At 39.6% G+C, this 12,218-nt stretch overlaps 1 protein-coding gene across 1 annotated transcript in view; it reads left to right on the top strand.

The window, feature by feature from the left end:
• CRADD (CASP2 and RIPK1 domain containing adaptor with death domain) overlaps window positions 1-11,074 on the top strand; it is a 38,921-nt gene extending 27,847 nt beyond the window's left edge. The window contains exon 3 of the mRNA XM_044455820.1: window positions 7,306-11,074. Within this exon, the coding sequence (XP_044311755.1) occupies window positions 7,306-7,607 (302 nt within the window). The 3' untranslated portion in view covers window positions 7,608-11,074. The remainder of the gene's footprint in view (window positions 1-7,305) is intronic.
• The last annotated feature ends 1,144 nt before the right edge of the window (window positions 11,075-12,218 follow it).

Genomic DNA, 12,218 nt, shown 5'->3' with positions numbered 1-12,218 from the left:
GAGAGGGAAACTAGTGCAGAATGCCGTATTGGTTGCAGTTTTCTGGCAAAGGAGATAGAGATCAGTGCTTAATTTCTAACGAGAGATACTGGGCCTTTGATCTGTGCAGAATATATTTTACTTATCATTCTATTTATATCCCATCTTTTTCCTGCAATGAACCAAAGGCAGAGTACACAATTTTAACTTCACCGCAACCCTGTAAGATAGGCTAGGCTGAGAGCCAGTGACCGGCTCAAAAACTTCCTGTGAGCTTTAAAGGCCAAGGGGGTTCTAGAACCCAGATCTCCAGAGCCCAGTCCACCATTCTAACCATGACACCAGACTGGCTCCGTATCACAACTCTGTAGAAATGTGCTTCCTATTTTTAAGTGTGTGAAAATGGTAAATGCTGAGGTCAGTCATAGGTGAGGAGAAAACACTCTGCATATACTCAGACACTGTATTACTTAATTGTTGTTTCTGCTTACCACTTCTGCACTGTTGACTCTGGCTGTCCTTTTGCTAGAAGCTTGGCTATGCTTGCTCCAAGTTGATGGGAATTGTAGTCCCATGCATTTGGAACATCATCACTTTCTGGAAGACAGAAAGCAAGAAAAGTTCCTATGTGAGTACAGCCTCTGATTTTTGTTTGTGACAGATTTAAGCTTGCGTTGTCCACCTGATCATATTGCCAGCCTTTAATCAAAGGGTGGAAAGCCTCTGGCCCTCCAGATGATTACTCTAACTGCCTTCACCCATTCTGATTAACCATGCTGACTGTGGATGATGGGTATTGGAGATCAACAACATCTGGAGACAGCCGGTTTCCATTGCCAGCTGTACTTTGAGCTGCACCTATTCATACGCAGGGGTGTCTCTCTTTACTTTTGTGACATGAAGATATATTATTTTCAGCTTCTTCCCTTCTTCCTGTTGCACACATCTGCCTTGCAGACAGGCTGGACTTGAACTTCAAAAATCTAGTTAAATCAGTGGGAATTAAACGTACTGTTCCTGTCCTTTTAGGAGTTGCTTGATTTCAGTGGAGTGGAGTCAAGTACAAAATCAGCGTGTTTCGTTCTGTGTTTGCTATTTGGCTGTTGTGAAATACACAGACAGTACAGATCTGTTGATAGGAAAATATCTCTCTTTACATGCAATGGATTAACGAAGCCAGCAGATGCTTCAAAGGAAATCTTGAAAACAAACTGGGGAGTGGTTACTTTGAAGACTCCGTCAGTATGAATTCACTCATGTTTATCAGTGCGTTAAACTCATTTTGGCCTAGTGCCTTTGTCTTGGCTGTCAGCAGCTGCACTTAGCATTAATCGTTTAATGTGTGGATCTGCATACTGTTGTTTCTGGCCTTAGTTAGTTTCTAATAAGATTGACTTGGAGGAAGATTTTGTCTCCTAGTCTTTAAATTCAAATACTGTCTTTACTCATCTGTGCATTTTTCATCTTGTAGTTATTATTATTATTATTATTATTATTATTATTATTATTATTATAACATTTCTATGCCGCCCCTTGCCGAAACCTCGGGGCGGCTTACAACATGATAAAATACATTGAAATACAATAGTACATAATACATTACCATTAAATATAAAAATACAAAAAATACATTGATTTACAAATACAAAATTAAAATTATCAGTATAAAATAAAAATATAGGAGGAGAAAGAGAAGGAAGAAGAAGTTGAACATCCCTAGTAATAAAAACTTTTTTTGCTATAAAGTAATGTTACTATTGTTGAGGTACTGACACTTCACATTCTTGAATGTGGTTCTTTTTTAATGTGCCCTGCCTCCCACGTACCTGGGAGTAAGGCCATTGAACTCAGTTGGACTTACTTCAGATTATACATGTGTAGAATTGCACTGCCAACATTCAAACCAGATTTTTCATATAATACAGTGAGTGCTTTTGATGCGATCTTCTTGATGGAAAGGAAAGCATTCCACATTCATGGATTCATTAATGCATTATGTGTAATATTCTCTACTGTATTTTATTAATATGAAAAACTGCATAAGTGGCAATGCAGTTGTCTTGTTGCAATACACAATTAAGGCTGGAATTCTATCCCCACTTGGAATAAGCTCCACTGGATTCAGTGGAGCTCACTTTTGAGTAGACTTGTGTAGGATTGCTGTGTAAGTAAACTTTTAAATCTGTAATATTTTGTAATGTTGTTTTTAATTTATAATACCTTTTGATATTTTTTTCTGTTGCATATGCACTTAGCTTGCATATGAACATCTAAAAGCTACAGTGACAGAGCAAACTGGAATTGCTATCTAGGAGAGTTTATAATCTAATAAAAAGGCGTGAGCAAACCCAACACAGAACAGTGCTTTCCTGGAAGCAAAGCAAGTGGTGAGCGGTTGCTATGGTTGCAGTGCTTCGAGGAACATATGGCCTTTTAGGAATCACTGGAGATGTTCCCACTGTGCTCCATTAACAAATAGTGGCTGCAGTATGAGCATAACCTCTGCAGCTGCTTGCTTATTCACTCCTGCGCTTCGCTTATAGAAATGCTGCCTTAATCACAAGCAGGAAGCTTGAAGCAAGTACCCAGAGATAGGCCCAAGGGGGTATTCCCCCACCCCCCAAGCTGAAATGACTTCATTCATGCATTACTCTCTCTGTGTGCTTCTCTCTCTCTAATAGAAAGCAAGCCTCTTGGAGTTCCTTTGGAATGTTGCATTTCCTTCCCATCACACCTCCCCTAAAATTGCACTTAAGGTTTACATAAGCGAGACTTTCACAGCATATAAAGCAGCCTCATCCATCCTGGTGCCCTGCCATTCACACAGCCTTCAGCTAGCATGGCCAACTGTTACACTGGCTGATGATTATGGGAGTAGTAGGCCAACATGTCTGTAGGGCACCAGGTTAGAGAAGGCTGGCGTGCATTGCTGCTTCTGCATCAGGCCACTGCTAGCCTGAGTAATAGGCTTCTGTGAAGCAAGGTAGGATTAGATTCCTATCACTAATAATTATGTTACTTGTGCTTTTTATTTTTTATATTTTAATTCTGGGCAACAGAAGCCTTGGTAAGCAGGGTTTTCAGTCTGTATTTTCATGCCATCCATGAAAGGATATACTCCCCATTATGTGGGCCAAATACCTGAGGCAAATTATTTAGTTTTTGGTAGATTGTCAAAGAGGGCAGATCACAAAGAAAGAATTTGCAAGAAAGTGCTTCAAAAGTGCAGCTATAAGGAAAAAGAGGAATGAATCCATCAAACTGTTTTGTATCTATACGATGAGTAAGCCATTATATAGTAAAACTTCTTGTCTGTAGAAATATCGGTAAGGAAAGTACATTAAGATATTTTCCTTAGATGAGGCACTAGTACTCTCTCCAATGCTACTTTTATGTACAGTAGACCCACTGGAATGAAAAGACTCAAGTCAGATCAGTGTTGTATACAACCCATTGCAATTATAGGCAATATTGCTAGATCTATAGAAATTCCTAGATCTATCAAACAATGAAGAGTCTTATTTTCTAGATTATGCACAGTTTTAATGGGCCATTTTAGTGCACGGTGATGTTCCATGCGGTGTAATGATGATCAAACTCTTGCATGATAATGGGAACCAACACGAAATGCTGTTGTTTTTAGATCAAATATCCCATTTCTCCATTGTGTTCTTTTCCTGGATAGATTTTTCACCTTTAATATCTTCATTAAATTACAAGTCCAGTAAAAAACAAAAGCAGGGAAAGTAATTCATTGTCTTTCTCTTTTAAATAAATGACCACTCGCTTCAAGAGCACTAGTAAAATACTAAATTACAGAATTCCAACAGCCTCTTAAAGAAAACAAGGATAAACCTCTTTGAGATAGTTGCAGTGGGTACTTCTTTTTTTTCTCTTTCAGTATGAGCAGCCCAAAAGAAGAGAAGCAGCTGCAGTCATGTATATTTTAAAATGTAACAATCTAACAGTGCCAAAAATTAAACCATTGTTTCTTAATGTACAGCTTCACCTTTTAAGTAGGAGCAGGTTTATTTGAAACATGTGCATGGTGAACATTTATGGGTATAAGAAACAGGAGGAATCAATCTGTATCAGACCAACAGTCTGCCTAACCAGTGTCTTGTTTCCACCCATGGCCAGCTGTGGAGATTTCTTCCGTACATGGAAGTTCTGTTGAGCAATCATCTCTAGTAGCCGCTCAAGCAAAATGCAGGTCAGCACTTGTGGCAGTGATAGTTATGCACTGCCTTAAGAAACTATTAGAATACATACTGCATTTTGAGATGTATTTTTGCAGACTTACATTATTAGCTTTTTCAAAATGCGTGGGCTACTGCAAGAGCTCTCAGTGTGAGTTGAGCGTACAATATTTCAGCATCTGCTTTTGGGGAATAACCTCTATTATCACAGAGCAGCCTCATCAGCACAAGAAACAAAATTTTCTGCTCTGGGTTCTATAGCAGAAATGTACTGTCTGGTTCTATAGCAACCTTCCATCCAATGCCCTCCAGATCTGTTGGGCTGTAGCTCTCAGACGCCCCCAGCCAGGTTGGGGAAGGCTGTCTTGCAGGATATTATATTCTGCAAACTGATTGAAAGTATATGCACACTACAGACTAGTCTGAGACCACCAATTCAGTTTTGCTGAGTTATGACTTTCTGGCTTTCTGGTTTGTAAACCACCCAGAGAGCCCTCTGGGCTATTGGGGTAGTATATGAATGCAATAAGATGGTGGTGGTGGTGGTGGTGGTGGTGGTGATGATGATGATGCAGGACTTCGGAACAGGAAGGATATATCTGTGCCTTCCTATTCAGTCTCAGAGCTATCTTTACTTTGTTTTGTTTGTTCATTTAAGGCATTTCTATTCTATCCTATACAAAAGTTTTAGGACATTTGTTGCTGAAAGAATATAAGCTCAAGACAGAGTCACTGCAATGTGCACAGTAGCACTCTTAAGGCTACTGGGGAAGCTTGGCTGTTGTCAGCAGTTACCCCTTTCTGGCATACAGCTTCTTTGCTGAAGGAATGTACTGGCTGCTAATTTGCTTCTAGACCAAGTTTAAGGTTCTGGTAATAGTGTACAAGGCCTTAAAACAAATTGATGGGGAAAGTTGAAAGAATGCTTTGTCCCTTACCAAACTGTCTCCATCACTGTTCTTGGGCATTCCACATGGACCTATGACCCAATCAGTCCACAAAGAAAAGATCCTTCAGTATGGGAACTTCATTTCTTCAGAACTTCCTGCTTCTAGAGGTAAGGCAGGCTCCCACTCTGACTAGGTTCATGATAAGCTACACGTAGGTGGCTTATAAACCAAGGGTGGTTGAACCAGCCAGAGTGGTTAACAAACCATGTTGCTGGGTTCAGACAACACGACAAGATTCTCATTACCAACCATTGTGGTTTATCATGTTGTATGAACGCATGATTTCACACTCGTGTATTGCTGTGTCTTGAGTCCTCCTGAAGAGATCTTTGTTTCAAGAAACCTTCCTTGCTGACTAGCCTTGGATTTAATGTTATGCTGTTGTTAATCTATTGTTTTTATTATTTCATCTGTTTTAGCTTTTTATTTTTCACACATGTAATCTGGCTACATACACAGCAGTATATGGAGAAAAGACAGAAAGAGCAGTCAGTAAAAAAAATATTGTTTAACCCTGGGTCCCCAACTTAGTACTTGTGGGTCCTTCCCTTGATACCTACCAGGCACTGCCTGTCCTGACTTTTTTCAATGAAAAATTAATAGTGAGGCAGGTATGCTACAAAACATTGGCTTCCAACACTGCCTTTATTTCCAAGAATGCCTCTGGACCTCAGATGGTCCGCAGAGGCGTGCCTAGAATGCAACCATAGCAGATGGCTGCAGCCCAGCAATTTCAAAACATGCCCAGATCACCCCACACAAAAAAAGGAAAAAGGAAAAGGTATTCTGTGCATAATTTTGAGGAGTTAGGAGGGTGGGGCATTTGAGGGGGGAGAGTACTAGAGCAGAGTGGTTTAGTGTTTTGGAACTGAGGTCCTGCTTTTCACTTGAATTTAGCTTTTGGGATGAATTCTTTTTGGCTCACCAGTTTGCCTTCTGGGAAATAGCATTTTGTGGCTGGCCATGGCAGCCATAACACTGTCTCATTGAAAAAAATTCCAAAATGTGCTCGATGGCCCAAAAAGTTTGGGGACCCCTGTTTAACAGATAATTACAAAAGAGAAGAGGCTTTAGTACAGTTCTAAAATTAGCTGTCTTTGTCTTCTAAAGCCCTTTTTGTCATGTGCATATACCATCTGTTTGGAATGGCCAAAGCCATCTGCTGAGTCTTACTTTTGTTTGACAAAAAACTGCTTTTAAACATTCTTTTGATGAAGAATAAGGACTTGTATTGTGATTATTGCTTTTGTGTTGCTTTAATAGGGATTGCCAGTATGGTACTGGGGTTCTAAACTATGTTTTATATTGAGGCTGCTTTGTAAGGAAATGCATGGCTTCTTTCTCCCTCCCCCTATGATTATAATTAGCATGCACCAAATGTTGTTTGTCTCCATTTTTGATACAATTGCCAAGGCAACAGAAGTAAAAGACGAATTCCTTTACTGACGAATTCCTATATGGTATTAGCTTCATATAAATGGAAAGGAAGCTAATACTGTTATTAACTTACAAAATTCTGAACTTCAGAAAGATTTACAACTTAAGGTTCAGAGACAGTTGTAGCAATGGAACTTTAGTGGGCTCTTGGTTCATTTTTTAAAAACATGCTTGGCAATACATTTATTTAGTTTGGAACCTTTTCCCCCTTTTTCACCAGAGCTTACACATGGGCAGAATAGATACAACATTTACACTCTCCTTAACAAGTCTGTAATATTATCTTCCCCAAAGCATGCCTTCTTGATGTTTTGAACTACAGCATCCATCAGCCCCAGTCAGCATGGTCAGTGGTCAGGAACAATGGAAATTGTAATGCTACAGTACTAGCTCAACTCAGAAACAGCTAAAAATCTGCTTCAGATAATTGATAAAGACAACTACTAACTGCTTCCTTGGGTTTTCATGTGAATTGACACAGTTACCAATTTTATAAAGCTTAGATTATTGAGGAACTTTCTTGAATCTTTTTTAAGGCCCAAGTCAGTTTTGGCTTCTAAAGTGGAAACAGAAACTTGGACCCTTAATCTGTTTAATGGCCTTTATTTATGAACTGTTCCCCAACATTGGTTTAGAGGTCTGCTTTGTCATTGTTCTGTAGTTGAAATTCCAAGATAGCATTAAAGGTTTTTTCTTTTTTTCCACAGGATAATAATCTGTACCATTTTCTTTTCTTCTAGATGATGACATACCTGGAATTTCACAACACATTTTGAAGAACCCACCAACAGATCAGCAAATTAATAAGCTTGCCAGGAGTCTTGGACCTGAATGGGAGTCAATTGTATTGTCCCTGGGTTTGACATGCACTGACATTTATCGCTGTAAAGCCGATCACCCAAACAATATCCACTCACAGATTGTGAGCGCATTCATTTCATGGAGACAGCGCTTTGGAAAAAAAGCAACGATGGCAAGCCTGTGTGCTGGTTTGAAGCTGGGAGAAGTAGATTCTTCTGTGATCCAACAGATGTTTCAATAAGCCCCTTCTATCATTGCACTTGGCCTTTTTAAGAATTGAAGTCCAGAACTGCACACGACTTTGGCAAGCTCTTACTGCCTCATGTTGACAGGAGTTGTTACCCTTTTTACTTTCTAACTTTCAACAGAAAGTATTAATTTCTGTTATAATCGCAAATAACCCTCCATTCATATTAAGTTTCCCTGTGTTAACTACTGTATTCTTTACAAATGGAAACCAATACTATCAGCAGGTGCCAGAACCTTACATCTATATCAATGGGGGAGTCTGGGGAACTTTCTAAGATTCAGTTTGCCATTTAAGATGTGTATTTACTGTTGTTTGGAGAGGTATCATACTCCACCCACTTTTCTTTTTCTTACCAGCCTTCAAAAATGGCAGCAGGTGTTAAACACTAGATGTTGATGCATGTGTTCTGCCAGATTTCTTTGCAGTCTGAAGAAGATTCTGGCTTTGATGTTATACTCTCCACTCTGAGATCTATCAGGAAAAATCCTGGTGGGTGACTTCTCATGCAGCTTAATCCTAGGCAGAATTCAACACACTTTAGATCATGGAAATCAGTGGACTTTAGTGTGCCTAACCCTACCCTGGATTGCAGCCTCAATCTTTAGAATCCAAGCCTTTAGAACATAAAACCTATGTATCAAGCACTTCAAGTGTAATATCCATAATCCTTACAAATAGTTCAGTATTTTCATGTTAAGTGTGTTTAGGGTTAGGGTTAGCTTATTTTGTCTGTTTTATTCTTTAGCCTCTTTCCTCCCCTTCCTATCAACACCAGCCCTGCAATTTCAGAATCATAGAGATGGAAGGCACCTCAAGAAAGGTGGCAAATGCAAAAACTCACTACTACAGCAGGCCTGATTGGTAGCCATCCAACCTCTGCTTAGCAATCTTTGACATGGGAGACTCCATCTTGCTTCAGGGCAGCACATTCTTCTTTCAAGCAGCTTGTACTGTCTTGAAGTTTGGTCTCAACCCTGTTTCTTGCCATTTGAACCCCCTGGTTCAGTTCCTACCCTCTAAATTAACAGGAAATAAATTGCCATTTCCCCATTCATCTGTGTGCAATCTCTTAAGATATTTGAAAATAATCATCATATAACTGCTTAATTTTTTTCCAGGTTAAGCATACTCAACTCACAAGCTCTTCATAGGATTTGTTCTCTAGGTCCTGCAGATTTCTTCCATGTTCCATACGCAGAGAGAGCAGGGTGGCGTAGTGGTTAAGAGCATGGAACTGGGACTTAGGCAATTTGGATTCTACTCCCCACTCAGCCATGGAATCAAGTGTCTGACTTTGGGTCAGTCACAGACTCTCAGCCCAACCTACCTGACAAAGTTGTTACGGGGATAAGATTGAGAGCTGCAGGAGAAGAATTATGTAAACTGCTTTGAGTCTTTGTAACAAAAATGTCAGTATATAAATCTAATAAATATTCTTAAATTTTGATTCTTTGCAGAATTCCTGGTGGGGTCTGATCAAAGCAGAGTAGACTGATAAACACTTTTACAGTCTCCAAGTGTTTTACCCACTGGTTCACACCTAGTATTTCCTTTTATTCAATTAAATTGGCTTTCCTATATAATCAGGGTTGCAGTGCTGGCTATAATCAGTTTTCCCATCCTCAGTATCATGAATCCCAAGATGATATAATTACTGTTCCCCACACTAGGTCCACACTACTTTCATCTCATCAACAGTTCTTTCCTTGGTAAGGATTAGGCCCAGAATAGCTGATCCCTTGTCTCTTCTTTGATATATGAAATTATCAGCAATTCAGTTCAGAAACTATCAGGCATTTCATTCTTAGCAAAATTTAACAGTTATCAGGATCTGATTATTGCTATGTTTTTTCTTTGCAAATTTGGTCATCTGATCTAAAGAGGGCATCATCCAAGACATCTCGTTAACTTGGTGATCCATAGCAGACTATTGTGATCCAGAGCTTTGACTATTGTGTAGTATAAAATTAATAAATTGCAAATTCTGATTAGTAGGTGCATTGGCTGTGGCCACCATTTTTATTCAACTTGGTTGGTGCTCCAGCTGCATCCATTGCTAGTGTGGGCAGATCTGGCCATGCCCTACTTGATTATTTATTTTATTTATATTCCATCTTTTTCCTTACAACTAAATCAAAGCAGCTTGCAACATTCTCATGGTTCATGAGATTCATGTTCTTCCCATCCTGTAAGATCAGCTGTTTCACCTTTGTTCTACTCTGTTGCCTTTAGAGGTAGCAGTTGCAAGAGGGATTTCCTGATAGCAGCCCCTACCCACTGCTTATGTTTAAGAGATTATCCTTATCATCAGGCCATCATCCTCTGTATTTTGTGTTTTCCAGCAAGAGGACACATTTATCTTTAAATAAACATTCACTGCAGCTGTTGCTTACTTTTTTTAGTGTCTGTATATTTTGGAAGTTCAGGGTTGTGTGTTTCCGGTTGCTTTCAGTTTGTTGATATGTTACCATGATTGCCTTTATGCCATTACACATTGTAAGATGCTTCGAGCTACATTTTGGAGAGGGGATGGGTAGGGAAATTGCTTAAATGGTTATTATTTCCCTCTTGTCTGTTTTTACTCAGAAACTCTCAATCTTCCATGCTTCAATTCATGGATTTTTTCACATGTGCATGCATCCTTTACATGTAATGCTATTCTTTCTCCCTTCCTGTTTCATCTGTTCCTTTTGGATAAGTGATGCCTTCATTCCCTAATATTCCAGTCATTCTCCCTTAAGGTTCTTCTCATATAATAAAGAGCATCTTCTTTTTAATGACAATGGTGACTAATTTTAATTGTTTTTCTGCCCAATCCTTAGTTAATTGATCCATGGGAAACAAGTTTAATCTGTGAGGATGAACAGGCAGACTGCGAGATCCAGGTGCACTATTTCTTGCTCTTGCTCTCACTTTTTGTCCTTTTTCCCCTTTCTTTGACTTGAAATAAATATTTTGCTCATGGGTTTTAACACCTGTGAATTACTGGGATAAAACTTTAAAATTTAGGGCCATAGCAAAGATTACTTGAAAGTAATTGCTTCCTTTTTTTTTTTTTTTTTACTTTAGAGTTGGCACAGGGGCAGTCTGGATTGGGACTGGCAGGACAAAATGAGCAAATACTTTGCCATAGTACACTAAAAGCCTGACTCTGTAAGAACAGCTTTAGACTTAAAATGAGATTCTTAATCAAGAATCCATGTTACAAGCCTTGTTTCCCAGTATGCCTTAGAAATGCTAATGTCTCTGTCCTGATACCTGTCCTGGATGTTCTTTCTTTGTAGTGCCTCAGTCCTTTTAGTTTTATTCTAATGTGCCTCTAGTGATCCCCCATCCCTCCTCCAAATTGTATGTAACTGAAAAATATCTTGTACAGCCTCCATCTTTGTAATCCTTTTGGGAGCTGCCTACATGCCACTTGTTAATTTCTATATGTCTGAATAAAACTGTAAATGTTCTTTGATTGTATATCCGCAGTGGTCTCTCAAAGGGTATTTTTATTCCACTCCTGTCAGGACTCAGCATGGGAGGTTGGCAGCTTTAACCTTATGTGCAGGCCCCATTATGAACCTGATCTACCCCCTCCCCAAGTGCACAATTTCCATGGCAACATAATGATCCATTTGCTATGGAGCACTATTTTTAATAGAAATCACAGGTGCAGATCCATAAGGTGGTGGGGGGGTTTGAAGCTAACCTCGCCACACCCTGCACTAGGATTCTGATTTATTTTGAGCCACCCATTTTTATTTTTATTTTTATTATTTTACTAGAGGAAAAAAGTGACAACCAGCCAAGGCTAGCTGTGTCCTCCAGGTACTGTTTTTGTCCAAGAAGCAGGAATCCTCTCCAGTGTTGGTAGTTACAGTACCTATTACGTATGTGCTTATTTAAGCCGCAGTAACCTACACTGATCATGCAAACTGGACTACTGGGGCTTGACAAGGCCAAATGCAAACCATATAGTTTGCATGACACAACAACTTATTAATTGGACTATTAATTGTAGCATGGAATGAGATGGTGGGGATGCTATTCTAGAGTTGGCCCAGAAGTGTGGATCACAGCTGACCAATGGACCACATTCACACATGCTAAGTCACTGTGGGAATAAGTTATGCAACGTGGGTTGTGTGTGGAACAACCTGCAGTGCATCTGGCAGGTGATGGGGCTTACAGTGAGTTGTTTTCCCCCTCTTTTTCTCTCATTCTTCCAGCTGCATTCCGAGGGCTCTTTATTCCCTTTCCCTGCTCTAGTCTTTTGTTACTGTGCTTTGGAGCCTCAACAAGTGCCATAGGTATTGTATTACTACTTCAGCCCCAGAAAATTATGCAGGTTTATAATTTTAAAAACTTTTGTTGATGATGATGCACAGTTATGGCTGTCCAGTATCTGAAGTCTTGCCTAGTCAATTTCCTTGTTTCAGTTGTCAAAGGAAGAGGCAGCATGCAGCAGGAAACAAATTGACAAGGTGAAACTGCAAATAGTCATATCTGCACACACATGACAGGGACTGATTTCACAGCTGTCAATGCAAAGTGCTAGTCAGGGGGGACAAGATCCCCCCCCCATTGATGCAAATCACCTGGTTTTAAGGATTG

Source organism: Varanus komodoensis, unplaced genomic scaffold (assembly GCF_004798865.1).
Source record: "Varanus komodoensis strain SLA01 unplaced genomic scaffold, ASM479886v1 scaffold8, whole genome shotgun sequence".
Classification (NCBI taxonomy): Eukaryota; Metazoa; Chordata; class Lepidosauria; order Squamata; family Varanidae; genus Varanus; species Varanus komodoensis.
The sequence above is the reverse complement of the archived record's forward strand: the minus strand, read 5'-3'. Positions and strand labels throughout refer to the sequence as shown.